This window comes from Pseudopodoces humilis, chromosome 13, assembly GCF_049639895.1.
Source record: "Pseudopodoces humilis isolate 2021_Gansu_Grassland_sample_001 chromosome 13, ASM4963989v1, whole genome shotgun sequence".
NCBI classification, from domain to species: Eukaryota; Metazoa; Chordata; class Aves; order Passeriformes; family Paridae; genus Pseudopodoces; species Pseudopodoces humilis.
In genome coordinates this window covers 2,767,025-2,786,180 of record NC_142212.1, presented here as the reverse complement: position 1 = coordinate 2,786,180, position 19,156 = coordinate 2,767,025, and the positions used below count along the sequence as shown (strand labels likewise).

At 39.3% G+C, this 19,156-nt stretch overlaps 1 protein-coding gene across 3 annotated transcripts in view; it reads right to left on the bottom strand.

Moving 5' to 3' along the window:
- Positions 1-19,156, bottom strand: part of SLC6A11 (solute carrier family 6 member 11) — an 88,560-nt gene that overhangs the window by 54,152 nt on the left and 15,252 nt on the right. For all 3 annotated transcript variants that reach the window (XM_088061871.1, XM_014260438.2, XM_088061870.1), the window contains exon 6: positions 10,428-10,560. In XM_088061871.1, coding sequence (XP_087917997.1) covers positions 10,428-10,560 — 133 coding nt within the window. The remainder of the gene's footprint in view (positions 1-10,427; positions 10,561-19,156) is intronic.

Below are 19,156 nucleotides of genomic sequence, written 5' to 3'. Positions count from 1 at the left end.
AGCAGAGATCCCTCTGAGTGGCTGCTCTGTGGATGTAAAGGGTCTCTCCCTGGGGAGCAGAGACCTCTCCCTGTGCTCATCCCACGCTTGGAACACTGAGATTCCAACCTCAGCAAGGCACTCCAGGAACAGGGACACACACGAACCAAAGCACAAAAATCCTCACTGACCTCGACCACTCTAATTCTCCCAAATATATTTTACACCCACAGGAAAGAACCCACAATTTTTTATTGCAGTTAATTAAGAGGGGTGCCTCACACTTTCTACAGCACAACCATCTACTGATTGTCTGAGGCGCCGACTTTCCATGGCACAATCAAGCTTACACGGGATGTTTTGAGTTTCCTCCTTGCTTTTTTGAAGCACACAATTTTTTTCCAAGGAGAGAATAGCAGGTGCACAGCAGCCAGCTCCCTCCTGGGGCTGTGTTTTAGTTACCAGCCCCAAGCTGCCTGTGCTGCCAGGAGGCAATTTATTTCGTTAAGCTTTGCCTTTCTTGGGAGGGAGTTTGGAGCTGAGCCACGGGAGCTGACACTGGGGTGGGATACAGGACTCAAGTTTGTAAATCTCACAAGAACAGCCTTGTCAACAAAACTTGTACTACAAAGACATCTTCACATTGTAGATAAAGCCAGAAATCTGGGCTTTGCTGACTGCAGAAAGCAGGGACTGCCTTCCCACAGGCAGGAGTTTGGTTTAATATAACCTTGGCATATGGGGTTGTGGGGATGGACACCTAAAACTGCGATTAAGGAGCCAGTTCTTGAGGCTGGACAGATTGGCAGGAGCTAACAAACTGCCTGGGGGAGAATAAGGGATTGTAGCTATTCCATTTCATGGGAAGAAATATGAAATTGGAGCAGCATTAGGAAAGTCAGAGCTATAAATGTTTGTGAATTGAGGGACCCTGTGTGTTCCTACAGAAGAAAAGGTGCAAATAATATCCCAAATTCAGGAAGAAAGACTCAAGAAAAGCAATATTCACTGCAATTTCTGTGCAGAAATTCTGTGCACACATAGAGGCCAGGACGTGGCAACCACACAGTTTTGGGAAATGCAGCTTTAATTTAAATCCCAGCCAGCAGCAGTGCCCTGCACCTGAAGGAATGCTGTTTTAGCCCTGGCATGTGTATTACCAATGATAATAAACAGGAACTTTTTAATGTTTTGGCTCCTGTTGGCTGCAGTGTAATTTTGATAATGAGTTAAAAGTTCCTCAAAGTAACCTCAATGGCAAAAATAACCTTTATTTGTTACCTTTAGCCAATCAGTGCATTTTTCCTGCAGAGATTGCTGTGTTCATCTGTGCCTTTGGGCTTTCCCTTTAATTTTGCAGCAACTTTCCCTGCATTGCCACAGCAAATATCACAGCTGGCCTTCTACCCTCTGCTCCTCCCTACCCCTTCAGCTCTTTCATACTTTCTGTTCACAGACCAGGTGATTTCTCTGCCCAAAACCTCTCACACCTCCATGTGCCCTGAGCTGTCCCTCATGCACTGAAACACTTTTTACTCACTTCAGCTGCGGACCAGGGCTTAGATCCACCCTAAATATTCATCCAAAAGGGGATTTTCCCTGCTGAGGTGAGGCTGGGAGGGACAGAAATCACAAAGACACGATTTTGATTGAAGTTTCCTATGTGATGCCTTCCCCAGTGTCAAACAGAAGGTCGGGAAAGCCTTTGAGAAGCACAAAAATCTATTTTTTTTTTTTTTTAACAGACTCGTGGTGTCCTTAAATGCTCAGAGCACAGGAGAGTGGAAAAAAAAATTAGTTTTGAAACCTCACACAGAGGAGGCGGAGAGCAGGAACTCTGCATGCATCTCATGGATGTTCTACTTTCCCCTTTTGAATACAGAGATCAGCCTTGGCCAGAGTTAAAGCCTCACCATGAAGGGCCATTCTTTGCTGTTACTTCAGCCTAAAACAAAAGACACTTCAGGAGATACAATCCTTGCTGCCCAGTTCCTTTTCCTGGGCTCCTACAATGGGCCCTAGTTCTTTTTTTTTTTTTTTTTCCTTCCACACATCTTTCTCTTATTTATTTTTTTTTTTTTTTGTTTCTGTCCTTTTGCTCCTTCTTTCTGCCTCATTGAATCCATTAAGGCCTTTAGATGGCCTGCTATTGAGAAATAAATTTTCTTTGGTACTAGTGACTGAGTTTTAACTGCTGGCAAGCAAGGCTTAACTCCTGAGGGGAGGGAAAATGATGGTTAAAATATATGAAAAATCCATCTCTGAGTCTGGGCTCTTCAAGCACACTGGATACCTTGCAATGTCTTGCTCCTCAAGGAAAAGGAATAACCTAATCCCAGAGATTTTTGCACTTCCCTCGTGGATCAATCTTGACACATTGAGTTCTCTTTCTGCTGGTGTTTCCCAGCAGATGGATATTTTCTCTTATTTTAGGTCCATATGCCGGTGATTTTTGCACAACTGGAAATTGCAAGGTTTCAAGAGAGGCCTCTGGCCTCAGGAGAAGAGAGAGGCCCTCAATTAACTCAAAATTACCCAGAAATGTAAGCACTGGCCAGGCCTGCTCCTGGTGGGGTAGATTATTTCAAAGCCACCAAGAGAGATTAAATTCACCTCAGAACCAGGACAAAAAAAAACCTTGGGAAGAAAGGATGAAACTTTCAAAGTTCTGAGAGTGACATAAATAATTCACAAAATATAAAGAAATAGGAGCTGGAAGTGTGTGTGGGGGGGGGGGGGGGGAGTGTGCAAAAATAATTTGTTATATCTGGATAATGAAATTTTCTGGGCATGTCCAACATCCATGAGCCATCCTCTGCTCCCCTACCCTGAAAATGCAGGTGGAGGAGGGAGCAGAACTATAAAAACAGAGCTAAGGGGGGAATATTTGGAGTTCAACAGTGAGAGGTGACGCCACACTCAGCCAGCAGGGCCTGGGAGCTCCCATTTTAAATTGTTCACAAAAATTCTGGACATTTTCCTCAACAGCAAAATGACAAAAAAAAATTGTAGCCAAAAATTAACTACGGATGCAGCTTTATTTTATATATTTATTTTAGTAGTGCATAGTGTAGAGTTTAATTTGTTGGAATAAACTCCCAACAGGTCAGATGTCTATTTTATGCTGAATTATTCAGAGCTGCAGCCTGGGACAAGGGGTCCTCAAAAGCATCATAAAATAAAAAAAACAAACCCCAGGGCTCTCTCCCTTTATTCACACCTTGTTAAGATGTGAGTGGGGATTAAGGATATTTTAGTACATCTCCTTGGCCATCTCATTTATTCATTATAAATGGTCCAGTTCTCAGTGTTTCCTGCCCATCACATTCACAGATTAGCAATAATGTCAAAATCCCTTTTCAGGACATTTTTCTGTTATTGTTAATAGGATTCTGTGTCAAGATGTCCCAGCAAACAGGGTGAACCTGGTCTTTTTCACCTCTATTTTTTTGATAGATATAATTAATATAGACTTCCCACAATTTCCTGATGCTTAAGTGGCCCCTCACTGCCTTCAGCTCAGCAAATCCAAGTGATCAATGGCACAAATTAACAAGTGAGGAGCAGTGCAGCGTTGCAAAGGACAGCAGCTGTGCAGGTAGAAAATGAATCTCAGGAGAATTAGGGTTGGAAAAGACCAAGCCTTAACCCAGCTCTGCCAGAGCTGTCCCCAGGTGCCACATCCACGTGTCCCTCGAACACTTCCAGGGATGGGGATTAAACCACTGCCCTGGGAGCCTCTTCCTGTGCCTGAGCACCTTTTCAGGGAAGAAATTGTTCCTGGTATTTAACCTAAACCTGCTGCAACCTGAGGCCATCTCCTCTAGACCCATCCCTTGTTCCCTGGAGCAGAGCCTGACCCCACCTGGCTGCACCCTCCTGCCAGTTCACTTTAGAGAGCACAAAGGTCCTCCTTGAGCCTGCTCCAGGCTGGACATCCCCAGATCCCCCATGAAATTCATCTTAAACCCTTCAGACTGAGCCCAGCTTTAAATGCATTCAGCAGCCTTTACAGGACTCTGTACTTAAGCTTTGTACTTAAATTAGATGCTCAGAGCAGGAAATCTCTGGGGGTCTGAATGGAATCTAACTAATTCTCCTAAACGTAACTTTTAGAGAACATTACAGCTTAAGGCAATAGGCACAATCACAGGAAAAAGGGAAAAAATATCAAGAGCAGAAGTGTAAAAGAGAAATGACGCCCTCATTTGCACATATTCAACCCCAAATCCTGCTTCTTGTGGTAGCTACAGCAGCAGAGCTGCTAATTTGAGACAAAAAAATAAAAAGTTCTCTGCTTTGCTCTGGTGTTTGTAACTTTTCCAGCAGGGTTGTGGCAGAAAGTGAAACACTTGAATGAATAATGAAGGTTGCAAGGACAATATCAGAGACCCTCACCTTTTTATGTTTATATTCAACCTCTTCACCACCAAGAAATCTTGCCAGGACATTTCTAAGGGTTTGCAACCCAGCTGAACAGCTCCCTGTTAGAGATGCAGTGGATATCCAGTGATAAATCAGATGAAAAGTCATAATGGAGATCTGTGTAATCATGAATCTGATATTTTAGGTTTTTGACTCCCAGGATTATTTAATCAAGCATCTTAGCTCATGTTTATGTAGAGAGAGGAGCCACATCAGAGCTTTTTCTCATGTAGCACAGCAAAACCTCCCAGCAGAGCTCTCTGGGCTGTGGTTACCAGAGCATCTGTGGAGTGCAAAGGGCTAAAAAGTGACAGACAGTCACAATATTATCAAAAGCTTGATGAGAGCGTGCAAGACATTTGCAAGTTTGATTGTGACCTGAGAAACCAAGCAGATTTATTTTAGAGCAACAGCTTTTAGGTGTAACATCCCTGGCTCTGGGTCGAGAACATCCCTGCTCCCAGCTCTCACCATCACCTCGGGATGTACGAGCCTCTGCTCCTGGGGCAGCTCTGAAATAAATCACATCGAGAGGCAGCTTAAATTCAACACCTTCCAACATCAGCATGAAGTGGAAATTGAGGGAACTGAGCACAAAGAGGAGGAAAGTATCAAAATATTCAGAAGTCAGAATCAGACAGAATAATATTCAGTGATTATGGTATGTAGAACAGTTCCAGAAAATGTTGAAGAATGGATTCCTGTGGGGTTTTTCTCTCTTGCAGCTGGTTCTGCACAATGAGGAGGATTTCTCATCACTTATTAGCCAGTCACTAGTGGAGAAGTAAAAATCACTGCGTGAGAACTGTTTGAGTTCAGCTCTGGCAAAAGAATATTTTCATGATGTTAACAAGAACCCCTTCAAAAAGACCCAAAATTTATGAGAATTGGTCACAGTGTTCATACAATCAGTGTAATATTCTAATACTCAGTAAAATCCTGGAGGAAGAATATTCTTTTAACACTCCACATCAGAAAATGCTGGCTTGGTGTTGAGTCATAACATGACAAAAATCTCATCTACAGTTTAATTAATGTGCTGTGGGTGGGGTAAAATGTTCTAATATCAATAAATTAAAATGATAGCAAGATTGTGGGGGTTTTTAATACTTTAGATTCAACTTTTCCTCATCTACAGCACAAAATTCTGAAGCACATCAATGCTGATTAGCTCTCATTCCCACTCAAGATGCCCAGGCAGGAAAGCTGGATTGGTTTTTAACTTGAGTCTATTCTTTTAGATTATTAATATAGAAATCTTTTCAAATCAATAGCTGGAGACACTCAAACCCACGCTCTGTAGTGACACAAATGATACAAAAAATGGGCTTTGCTCTGGGCTGGATAACAGAAATGTAACAAGGTGATAAAAATTAAATCATTTGTTACAAAATTAAATATTGTCATGAACCCCCATGTACGGAAATAATTGATTAATGACTCATCACGAGGGAAATTAAGCACTGGAAGAGGTTTTCCCAAGACCTGAGGAATCCCTTTCCTTGGAGGTTTTTAAGATGCAGCCAAACACCAAGACAACAGTTCCAAGTTCAGTGCTGAACCTTCTTTAAAATCAAAAAGTTTCACCAGAGACATCCCAACATTTACAGTTTTACAGATCCAGGTCCCTGCCAGGGTTTCAGTCTAGGGATGTCAACACAAGACAGGGATGTGGTGATGCACCCAAAAATTCAGGAAAGAGCAGGAAAGAAGCCTTAAAATGCTTTTCTATAACTTTGAGTCCAGCAGGCTCCTCCTTTAAAAGGAATCGGGCAGAAGATGCAGCGGGACACGGCTGAGCTCAGTGGAATGCTTTGTTTGCCAAAACTCCCATGAAAATAAATTAAAAAAAAATAAATAAAAAGGAAAATGTTAGGGTTACTCCCTTCAGCATGTAGTTTAGGAAAAATACATTGGCAACTACTGGTGTTGCTCTCTCAAAGTTTAAAGCACAAGAGCATTTAGTTAAATTAATGAATGGACAATCAAGATCCATAAAAGAACAGGTTCCCTTCTACCTGTAGATTTCATTAATGAAATAGGAAGATCAAAAAATTAGGAAAACTCAGCAGCTCTATGTACATTATAGAAAAACTCAGAATTGTCAGAACCAGAAATCAAAAGTAGTATGGAAAAATCAGATACTGAACCAAACCTAATGATCAGAGACTGGAATGATAATCTAAATGTTAAAAAAATTAACTTTCTTCAGTCTTCTAGAGAGTTCTTTCCTCATTTTTGGAAGCATTTGATCTCAGCTACTGAAAACTCTTCTCCATGAGATGGAGATGGGATATTATCAAGCAAATTTCACAATACACATCAAATCAAGGTAACACTGCATTGGCATATTTTTCTCCTTCTGATTTTGAGTGTCTCTTGAAAGATCCTGCATTTTGCATATTTGCAGCATTTAAAATGTGAAAGCTGGCACACTGATATCTTCAGATCTAAGATTGGATAATGCAGGGCAAGAAAAGCTTGAATAATTAAGGACAAGAACCTCTGAAAGGGCACAAATCTATTTCAGCTGGAAGCAGCCAGAATCACCTGGATTTATTCTGCTATTTCACATCCGTTGGAATGGGAAATGGAAATGCTTTGTGAGAAAGTGATGAATTTCAAGAACAGTAATGGAAAAGTTTGGAACATCCTGTTAACAGTGTAATAAGCACTTCCTCTGGAGTTAAACTTTATGTTAGTCTTAATATATTTAATATCCTGAAATATTAAATATTGATGATCTGTGGTAGTGCTGGTTGGAGAATGACTGGGTTATTTTATAACAGCTTTTAAGGCTTGGATTCTTTTTTCACTGTGCATGGAAATGCAGAGTAAAAAAGAGGAAAAGGGTGAACCAACCTCCTGAATATTTCACAAAGCACAAGGGTGTGCAGAGGAAGTCTCTCCTCACCTTCTCCATCTCAGCTCTGTTTCCCCTGTCCTCTTTCTCTCCATGGTCCTGTCCCCCAGACACCTCCCTTTAAAAAAGTTCCAAAGGTGATAAAACTTTGAGAAGTTTTTTCCTTTGAATAAAGGTATTTATTCATTGAAAATATTCCATCCAATTAAAGAATATCATAAATTTAACAGACGGGTATATTATTATAATAAAAAACCCAGAAGTAAATTTTAAATGTTTCCTGGAAGTGAGAATGTAATAAATTCAATTTAGTGGGAAGACTTATGGACGAGCTTAAATATGAATTTTAGAAATGGCAATAGATTTGAGATGCAAACTTCAGCCCAGAAATCTGCTACATCATTAATATTTCAGAAAATTTAATCCCTTTGCAGCATCCCCAACACCTGAGTGCTGCCTTTGTTTTTTAAGCTGGGAAGATTGCTGCTCTGGGAAGGCAGTGCCACGGCCCAGATTTCCAGAGATTCTGGAAATTCCAGGGATTCTGGAAATTCTCAGATCTCCAGAGATTAGGCTGGAAAAAGTGGCAAGTGGAAGAATATTGAATAAACAGGAAATTAATAAATTAATAAACAGTAAATGTATGCCCAGGGAAAAAAACCTGCACTGCAGAAACAGAGCTGGAAAAAGAAATAATATGGGCTAGGACAGATCCTTACTGAGAGCCATGGAGCCTCTGGAAAGGCAGATTCATGGATAGCACAGGGTCCCCTGAGAAATGTGGGAATTTATCAGCCCTGAGGAATTCCTCAGGATTCTGGAAACAGAGCTGCTGCTCATGGCAAACTGATTTAAATGGTGAAAAATATATAATGAGTCTGCCTCTTACAGAACCCTGATCTAAATGTTTTAAGCTTGAGACCTATAAAGCTGAATATTGGGTAATGATTCTCTTTTCTTTGCACTTCCGTTGCAAGACTAAAAGTTATTTCTGCTTCTTGAAAAGTTTATTATCCCATTTCACGTGCCCGAGACAAGCTGTTCTATCTCAGACTGCCCTCATCAGAGAGGTGGTTATCAAAATCCCACTGGAATAAAATCAATTTATTCCACCTACTTAAAGCTGAGGGTTTAGCTAAGCTATCAGAAGAATTAAAAAAAATAAAGGTCAGGCAGGTTATCCACCTTTAAAGCTCAAGATCTGGTTCTGGGGAAATGGTATAAACTAAAAGAATGAAAGAACAATAAAATCCTGGATGTTAACTCCAGGAATGTGAAATAAATCCTTTCTGAAGCCACTTCAGCCCCTCCTGGGCCAGGATTGCTCCCGCTGCTCTTCGTGGGAGCGCGTTCGGCCCAGCCTCGCGTGCGTGCGCACACGTGCTCTTCCCTGCTCTCCTGGGGCAGATTACACCACGCCAGAATACATTCCCATCCTCACACATCCCTTCTGATGGACTAAAAACACCCAGTTTTGCTGTTTCATTTCTCCCCTGCCAGCTGCAGCCCCTCAGAGGGCTCCAAAGCGCTCGTGCAGCTCCCCGGAGCGCCGGCGACAAAGAGGCGAGGACATTTATCCTCTTGTTCCTATGGATCCCTTTGGCTTCTCCAGATTCCCCTCTTTAGGATTTTCCCCCTCCTCTAAACCATTCCTCCTCAGCCCTGGGCAGGGTTTCTCAGCGTTTTCCCTGTGGAAATGGGGCTGCAGGGATCTCGGTGCGTGTGGCGATGCCTCCGTGGGAAATGCGGCGCCAGACTGAGCGGCACGCTTGGCAAACACACGAAAACCAGAAATCAGGAGCAGCCCAAAATGGTGAGAGGATAAAAGACGTGTGCAGGTGACACCCTGGCGTTTTTTAAATATCAAAAAATCCACGGCATTCCAAATATTTCATTTATAAACAGATTTCACTAAAACAGAAACAACAAAAAGAATAAAAACCCAACCACAACCCAAACTACGTAAGAAACATTTGAAAATTAAAGGTTTGAATGCACCAGTGTTGTTTGTGGTTTCCTTCAGTTCCAACATGAGAAACCAGGGCTTTTCTAAGATCCTCCCTCCAGATCTGTGGCTCCTTGCCTCCCTCAGTGAAGCTGATAATTCATAGATTCTACTCAGAGCTGTGGCTGATACCAGGGCAGCCTCTCCCTCATCCCATGGCTCCCTCTCCCTGCTCCCAGGGATGACTGGAATCCACTCAAAAAAGTGCTAAATATTTGTAATTTTCCCCATAATATTCCCATCTTGATAATAAATAAATACATCAATAAAATTTAAATCATTAAATATAAATAAATATAAATATATCAAAGAAATAAAGAAATAAAGCCCTCTCTGAGTGCTTTCATTATTTCTCCTCTTGCTGTTCAATCTGTATCTCTAAATTCTCTTTTCATGTGCATCAAAACTCTCAGAAACTCTTTTGTGGGACTGAGAGTTTTGCCTCCTGATAGTTTTCTTCAAAATCCAAATTTTGCAGAATTTGTGCACAGAAATCAACACAATCTGGTTTCAGAGTTCAAGGACTGGCCAATAAAGCTCATTGCTAAATTAGTAAACATCAACCAAAACCACCCAGCCTAACAGAATTAGGAAAAAATCAAATCACAAAACCAAAAAAGAACAAAGAAAAAAAAAACAAACAATCCTTAATTACAGTTAATTTTGCTATTTGTATACCTCCCAAGTGTGAAACTCGTATGTTCTGATGGAAATAAATATAAATATAAAAATAAAAATATAAATAAAAGTATAAATATAAAAATATAAAATAAAAATAAAAAATGTAAATATAAATATAGATATAAAATAAATATAAAAAGAAATATAATATAAATAGAAATAGAAAATAAACAGAAATAGAAAATAAATATAAAAATAAGTAGAAATATAAAATAAATATATAATAAACAGAAATATTAAATAAACAGAAATATAAAATAAATATAAAATAAATATAAATATAAATATAAATATAAATATAAATATATAAATATAAATATATAAATATGAATATAAATATATAAATATAAATATATAAATATAAATATAAATATATAAATATAAATATAAATATAAATATAAATATAAATATAAATATAAATATAAATAATTTGGAGCAGTCATTCCAGCTGCTGCACAGAATTTCAACCTCACCTTTCCAGTGGATTTGGTCCCTTTCCAGATGCAGAAATAGCAAATTGTCCAAGCAGCCAGGAGGCACAGGGCGAGCTCCCAGCGCAGATTCCCAATGTGCTCAATCCCATCTGAAATTGCCAGAACCCTTCGTCTTTCATAGAAAAAACAGAAGGGAAAAAATTACAATATTGAGCTGAAAAGGCACTGCATGTGAAATATTGGGATAAAACTGAGTTAATTACAAAAGAAAAAATTATAAAGGAAAATATTTAAGAAAACATCTTTGAGTATGAAACACTGGGATAAAACTGAATTAATTTTAAAAGAAGATGATGGTGTTGAAGTGAATAATGTTGCATATGAAATACTGGGATAAAGCTGAGTTAATCACCAAAAAAAATTATAATATTGAGCTAAAACAGTGCTACTTCTGAAATACTGGGATAAAACTGAATAATTACAACAAAAAGATGATAACATTTAAGAAAACAGCATTACATATAAAAAACCAGAATAAAATTTAATTAATTACAAAAAAATGATAATATTGAGCTAAAATATCGCTACATCTGATATACTGGGATAAAATTAGATTAATTTTAAAGAAAGGTTATGATATTGAAGAAATCAACATTGCATATGAAATATTGGGATAAAGCTGAATTAATTACAGACAAAAATTGAGCTAAAACAGCACTACATGTGTAATACTGGAATAAAACTGAATTAAATACAAAAAGATAAGATGTTAATATGGAAAAAAAACAGCATTATATATGAAGCACTGGAATAAAATTAAATTATTAAAAAAAAAAGTGGTGGTATTGAAAAAAAAAACCAGCATTACCTATGAAAAACCAGTATCAAACTGAATTAATTACAAAAAAAATATATAATATTGAAGAAAACAGGGACTACATATGAAATACTGGGATAAAACTGAATTAATTACAAAAAAAAAAAGAAAATATTGAAGAAAAACAGCATTACTGGTGAAACAATGGGTTAAAACCAAATTAATTTGACTCAAGGACTCCCCGTTACTCACTACTGAAAATACCCTGGGCTAAGGTAGAAAGGAAGTCAAAAGAAAAAACCAGAATATTCCCAGTATTTTGGATTTGTTATAAATGAACAAATGTCTCACTTTTTCAGGTCAGCAATAAAATTTTCATTTTAGAACAACTTTTCCTTAAAGTCAAAGGTGAAGAAATTATTTGAATTAGTTACCAACACACATGAGCCAAAAATAAAACAATTCCTAAATAAATGGGTTTTTTTCAATTTGTTTGGTTTTTCCTGAAAAAAATTCTAACCTTTATTTTACCTGTTAACCTTAATTTTCGGGAATTTCCTTTTGTAATTGGAACTATAACATTAAAATATTTCTTTTCAAAACCTCAACATTTTGAAGCAAATTAAAGCAACAGATGCACACATGAAGACATTCACATAAAAGATTTTAACACTCAACACCCTGAGCAGAGATTTCTTTGAAATCTGTATTTCAAGTTAATATAAATTATAAATTATTACAACCTCAGATTTATGCTCCTCTCCCTCCACATTGTGAGTGACAATGAATTAATTGATTTTCACTGGTTTCAATTGATTATATAATGAATATACATAGGCATACACATAGTTTAATTATAATTTAGTAGAAAGGTTTAGTATTAAATTTAAACCAAGCAAATTACAGTTAAATATATAAAATAATTCTTCCTGTTGTATTTGGTTCAGTTATTGTCCATGGCAATAAATTCAGGGATATAAAGTCTGATCCTGTAATTCCAGCCAATAAAATATAGTAGATAAATGATACAGAATAAATCTGTAATAAAAATATAATATTTATGTGAAATATAACAATAAATTTAAAAATATAATATTTATATGAAATAGAAACATTTGAATGAAATAAAATGAAATTTAAAAATGAAAAAGAGGAATCTGCTCTGTCTCTGCTGTCACCCACAGAAGCTGAGGATGAAGGGAAATTCCTGTAGTGATGGAGTGGGAGGATGGAGATGCCAACAGCTGGAGCCACAGAGGAAAATGAAAATATTGAACCATGGCCAGGTTTTCCAGGTGCCTGCACAGATCCTGCAGCACCTGGGCAGGTTTCACCTCCAGAGCTGCAGCTGCTGCTCCTGATGGATGCATCCATGCAGAAAATGTGTGTTTAAAATTCCCTCTTTAGATGGGGAGTGGCAGAATTAACAGGGTAAATTAAACAATTAAAACCCCAAACCCCAGAATTTATCTCCATATTTCTCAATTAATACAGATAGATCTTCCCAGTCAAAAAAATAAAAAAAAAGGGGCAGGAAGTCAATAGAAACTCTTTGAGTATTATCTGCTTAAATGTAAAATTGCTGCCAGCTCATCCATGTTTCCTCCCCATCTAGGAATTGGTTTCGTTCTTCAAATCTGTACTCTTCAAATCTGTATTCTTCAAATCTTTATCCTTCAAATCTTTATCCTTCAAATCTTTATCCTTCAAATCTACCAGCAGCTGATTTGGGAGAGAAGTGATCCAGCAAGGAGCACCCTCAGCTAGCCAAGACCTGCAAAGTGCCTCAAGTTCTGTCATCAAAACGCATCCAAATGAAGAGAGGTGGCTTTTAATGAAGGGTTGTTTTAATCAAGAAGAGGAAGGACATAATTGATGCCTGCAAAAAACATCACTGAGACATAATTACACAGAGAGGTGATGAAATACATCCTTAAAATTCAAGTTCCTCTAAGCTCCCTGGCAGATGAACGTGGAATTTTACCTAGGATGAATTCCACCCTCCTTACAAATTCTCATTCAAAACCCAAATGAAATCCTTGAATTCTTAGATCACCCCAAAGAGGAATTAATTGCAAGAGAACCAGGACAAAAATTGGCATAATATGATTTTAAAAAGGAATAAAAAATATAGGGCAATAAATAATGAAAGGCTTTTTAAAACAGTACATTTTTAAGATGAAACTGAGACAAAATATTTACATTTGAGCCACAGTAATAGTGAAATTGAAACCTTTTTATTTAGCTGTATTTTCACTGTAAAATAAAAATGAAAAAATTCCTTATGTTTTAATCAAACTGGGTTTTTACAGGTATTTGGATTTATTTATGTACATGTGTACCTAAATGTGAGTAAGGCTCCTTTTCCAAATGGGTGTGCAGGTCATTTCCATTCCTACACTGTTCCTCTCTATCTGCAAAACAACTTCATAAATAATTGTTATCTCTCCTGATTGAAATATTTCACACATCCAAAGATGCCTTTGCCTTAAGAACATCATTTTTAATGGAGGCTTGAGATGAAGATTTTTAAAAGCAACCAGTTCCTGGGAGCAGCAAGTCAGAGCTCAGAGTTTTCGGGATGCTCTGGGAAATCCCAAGGAGCAGAGACACCTCCTGTGCCCAGGGAGGGCTCTTGGCCTGATACTTGTATAAAATGTCATACAAAGCAAATGGCAAATTAATGGGCTCGCCACAATTAATTATCCCTGCGGGTCCTGTTTGGAACAGACACATGGTGCCAATCAACAGGAACTGTCAGCATCATAATGAGGATTTAATTACCCCAAAATCGGTTTGGAGTTCCTTTGTTCCAGCAGAACAAAGGGCTGGTGTTTCCCTCAGAAAGGGAGCAGCCACAAGTCCAGAAATGATAATTAAACTATAACATAAAATGTGTGCAAAGGGTGGATCCAAGGAGGGGAAATCCCTCACAGCTCTCCCTAAAGCCAGACCTCAATTCTGCTGCTGGAACCATCTGGAACAGCAGCAGTGGATGAAGTTTTGAAGGGAGGGAGCAACCAGAATATGAAATTCTTCTCACAAAGCCTCAGTTCAGTCCTATCTACCCCTATTCTTTTATTATTCAACTGAAATAATAGGAAAAGGGGAAGTGTTTTGAAAATATAAGATTATCCCCTGCATCTGAGAATCGAGGTTGATATTTAGGGGTCAGATCACAGCTCCTTGCTTCTCAGCAGTGCAGCTTCTACCTAAAAGCTGCCACAAATGACTGAAAACAACAACAAAAGAAGGTTGTGTAGCTTCCTCTAGACCTTCCTTTCTTTTACCTTCAAGAGCCTGCACTGCCTTGTTCTCCCCAACTCTTCATGAACAGAACACAGAAACAAGCAGGACAATCAGCACTGAATGTGCTCCTCTCTGGTTTGAAGGAGCAAACATTTGAAGAAAAGTTCTATAGTGAATCTATAGCTCAGCTGCTTTACATCACACTTGGGTGAAAAGAAATAAATACTTTTATCCTGTGTATCAAGACTTGCTAAAGCTCAGCATCTTTTAAACCCCTTTAAATCAAATGAGAAATAACAGATATTTCATTGAAATATCTCACTAGAATTCACTAGAATTCACTTCTTTGTTTGAAGGAATGATTATCAACGACATTCCTTGATAGATAAAAGCCCAAGAAGCTGGGAGACCATGGTAGTTGGCAGTACAACTGCAGGTAACCTTTTGAATTACTCCAGAATATCAAATCCCTGCTTGGTACAAGCCAGTTTAAGTAGAATTTGCTGGCAACAACTTCAGGCTGTGCAAAACTTCGCTGTGAGAAAGATTTGTCCTGAAGATACAAATCATTAATTACTGTTGGATCTCATTGAAAACAGAAATTGATGAGAGTTTGAAAGTATTTATTGTAGGTACTGAGCTTGTTTTGCTGTTGTAGCTTTTTGAGGGGGTTGGTGTTTTGTTGTATAAAAATACTCAGCACTTCAGCCCCTTGAACCCACCCAGAGCCTGGGACAGAAGCCAAGGGACTGGTGGCATTTGAGCTTCTTGAGCAGGATATTGAGGGAAACAAACTCCACTGCCATGGGGGGGAGTTTGGAATCAAAGGTTAATTCGAGCCAGGGCAAGGTTTTAATTCTCCAAATAGCAAAATATTAATTCTCCACATCATATCTTGCTTGTAAGTAGAATATTAAACCTCAGCCAGAGTGGGTTTGTGGTGTCTCACACTGTGCCTGAAGCCTCTGATCACACACATTTAAATTGGCTAAATCTTAGTGAAGATTCTTACATTTCTTGCTGTAAGTAACACAGAATAAAAGTGGTGAAAGTTCCAGGAATCTAATGAATAAAAGATAAATTTGGGTGGAATAATAGGGCACATCTCCAAAGGGTGGCTGTCAGAAATGCTGAGGTTTGGTCACAAGGGTCTGTGCAGTTGGGCTGAACAAAACCATGACAAAATCACTGCAGCGTAGATGGATTCTACTTCGAGTAACAAATATTGTAAACCTGGCTTAAATCTCACTTGAATCCAAATATAAACGTGGATTAAAAAGAAAATAAACATGGATAGTCAGGAACCTATAAAGAAAAATTACAGCATATTTTCAGCCCACATGAAATAATAAACCCAGGAAGAAATTAGACCTCATGCAAGGAACTTGTGCTTCCCACATGCCAGGGACACCCAAGGGTTACCTCTGTTCTCTCAAATCACATCAGTGCATGTGCAAAATTCACACGGATAAAATCCCACTGGGAGATGATTTTGGCAGGATGTCCCTGAAGATGGGACTAAGTTTTTTGAGAAAGTACTAAAATACATTTCAATCTGGTGCATCTGAGAGGAATTGTTGGAATTGCCAGAGAGGGGGGTGTTATGAGATAACTGAAAAGCAACCTTTCCACCCAAATTTGAAAACAAACATTCTGAAAGCTCACACACCATTTATTGGCCATGGGAACACTGGATTTTCCTGGGAAACAGCGTCTTTAATAAAATGTGAGGAGCTGGACCAGGCTCTTGGATAGAAAGAGGATTAACAGTTGCCAACACATTGTTGAAAGGAATGTCCTGGGGTACTTCTTGTGTTATTTCATGATCTGGGAAGATGCAGAACAGCCCCAATCTATTGAGAAAGGTCCCTTCATGTTCCCACCTTGATTTGGAGCAGTTTCCAAGACACTTGGCTTTAAAAAACCCAACAACAAACAGCACCCAAACAAGGAGCCTTTTGAGGAGCCTTGTCCGTGGGGATGTGTCCAGCCAGGAACTCAGGGAGCAAAGTTCCCTCTTCCCCTGGGCCAGACTCTGCCCTCAGAGCATTCTGAGGGGCTGAAAGGACAACAAAATCATGCCACTGAGCAGTGCCCCTGTACAGAGCCCTTCTTATTTTATATTTTGGTGCACTTTTATCCCTGCAGTTGTCAAACCCAGCCCACATTTACCTTGTGAACCTCATCACTGAGCTCCTCTTTAAAAAACTGAACATACCCTGGGGCCAGTGCTGCACAGATTCCCCACCAGTGTAGGAGAAAAGGATTGAGATCTTTTAGACATCCTCTATTTCTGTGAGAAAACAAAGTTAAGTTTTATCTAGAGACATTTCCTTAACTCAGATCTTTCTTTCTCTCATTGCACTCCATGCAATCAATATTCATTTATTTCTGTGAAAATTTACTGGTTTGAATATCTCATACCCAAATGCATTCAGGTATGCTGTGCAAATATCCAGTTTCTGCTCAGAAACTTGAGCAGATGCTACTGAATTCTGAAAATGCACTATTCCAGCTCCATGCACCAGAATCCTCTGTGGATGCTTGATGTGCCAGGAGCCTTCCCATGCCAAAATACCTATCAGGAAGGTGAAGCATTTCCCTGTGGCTGCCTAATCTGAGTTAATTGCTGTCTAATTTGGGAGAGGCAGATCCAGCTTGCATAACTCTGAGGTGGAAAAGAAAAGCTGAGAAGGAACAAGTTGTTTTGGAAGAACCAGAGTACACAAGATATTAAAGATTTGAGATACTCTCCACTGCCTTATCTACTTATATGATAACTTTGGAAAATGATACTGATAAACTTAAAAAAAAAAAAAATCTGTGCTGAATGCTAAATATAAAACTGTGAAACCAAAAGGCTGGCAGCTTACTTTGTGAAATTCTCAGATTTTTTTTACCTAAGATAAACGTATTTTATATAGATCAAGGTAAAAAGAAAAACTATCCTTCAATCAAATGAACCTAAAACAAGTGTTGTTAATTCTTCAGCCAATTCATTACTGCATTTCTTGTACTGGTTTGCAAGATTTCTCTCGTGTGTTATCTTGTGTGTTTGTTATCTTTTGACACTGAGAATGCAAAGAATGGTGCAATATTTTCTTAGAGAACAGGTATAGAATGCTCTATGTCCTGGAAATATCAAAGCTGGGAAACATTTTTCAGCTTTAACACTTAAAAATCCTCTTCTATACATTGCAGGACTGTAAAAGACATCTGTCACATTAGAGACTTTTAGAGTTTTGTAGCATAAACAAAAAGTAATAGAAGGTCACATACCTCTGGTGAGGGACTTGAACAAAAATGTGTGGGAGACCTCTCCCTTTTCCAGGAAGAGAACTCATATTTGAGCAGTGGTAACCTTTGTGAGTTTTAGCCCCAAAGCAGCATGGAATGGTTTGGTTTGGAAAGGACCTTAAAAATCACCAAGTTCAATCCCCTGCCATGGCAGGGACACCTCCCACTGTCCCAGGTGCTCCCAGCCCTGTCCAGCCTGGCCTTGGGCACTGCCAGGGATCCAGGGGCAGCCACAGCTGCTCTGGGCACCTGTGCCAGGGCCTGCCCACCCTCACAGGGAACAATTCCTGCCCAATATCTCATCTAACCCTAATCTCTTTCAGTCTGAAGCTATTTCCACCTTTTCTGGCACTCCATGCTCTTGTCCAAAGTCTCTCTCCATCTTTCCTGCAGCCCCTTCAGGCACTGCAAGGTCACGATTTGGTCACCCCAAAACTTCTCTTTTCCAGGTGAACAATCCCAGCTCTCCCAGCAGAGCTGCTCCATCCCTCTGCTCCCCCTGGAGCCTCCTCTGAGCTCTCTGCAGCAGCTCCAGGTCCCTTCTGTGCTGGCCCAGGCTGGACACGTCTCCTGCACTGCACTGAGCCCACACCGAATCAATGTCAGAATTCAGCAGCACACAGCTCAGGCTGCATTCAACTGCTTCTGACCTTACTTCCACCCAAATTCTCCAATCTGGATCAGCAGGAGAGGAGAAGCAGAGACACCCTGGGTTCTGCTTGACCCTGCTCTCTCTGGCTGCCCTGAGGAGCTCGGTGATGAGATGGTGACACGGGCAGGAGTGGCACAGTGACAGCACTAACACCCTACAGACAGCAAATATCTGACAGAGATAACTCCTTAAAAAGAAATGATTCCTTTCAGACTTTCTTTCTTCCCCTCTAGAGTCTGGTATTTGGGAAACTAAACATGGCTGGTTGTGCCAGGTGTTTTCCCAGGGCAGAGGTGTGGTAATCACAGAAACACCTCCAGAACAAGGCTGCAACTGCAAAGTTAAACAAATCTCGGTGGATCTTCTGCAGATTTAGGCACTAAAAGTGTTAAAAATCAAGAGAGTCTGGATGCCAAACTCCCCCTGCAAGTCAACATGAGCTGACACTTTGGCTTTTCTGGAATATCCAGAACAAGAGCTACAGAGTGCCCAAACCTCTCTTTTGGAGGTTTCTTGGAAACTCTAAAATAGGAAATACACCCACAAGTGTCTAAAAGAGCTAAAAATGGTCCTTGGCAGATATTGCTGGATACCCACGTGTACTCCCCAACCATCAGTGCTCAAGGATTAGAAAGAAGTAGTTCAGTTTTTAGAAGATAATCCATGGGTTACAAATTGAGAGAAATTCATTGGAAATTCTTTAAAGTGTAAGACTTCATTTCTAGAAATCCACTTAATTCCATACTTGGCTTA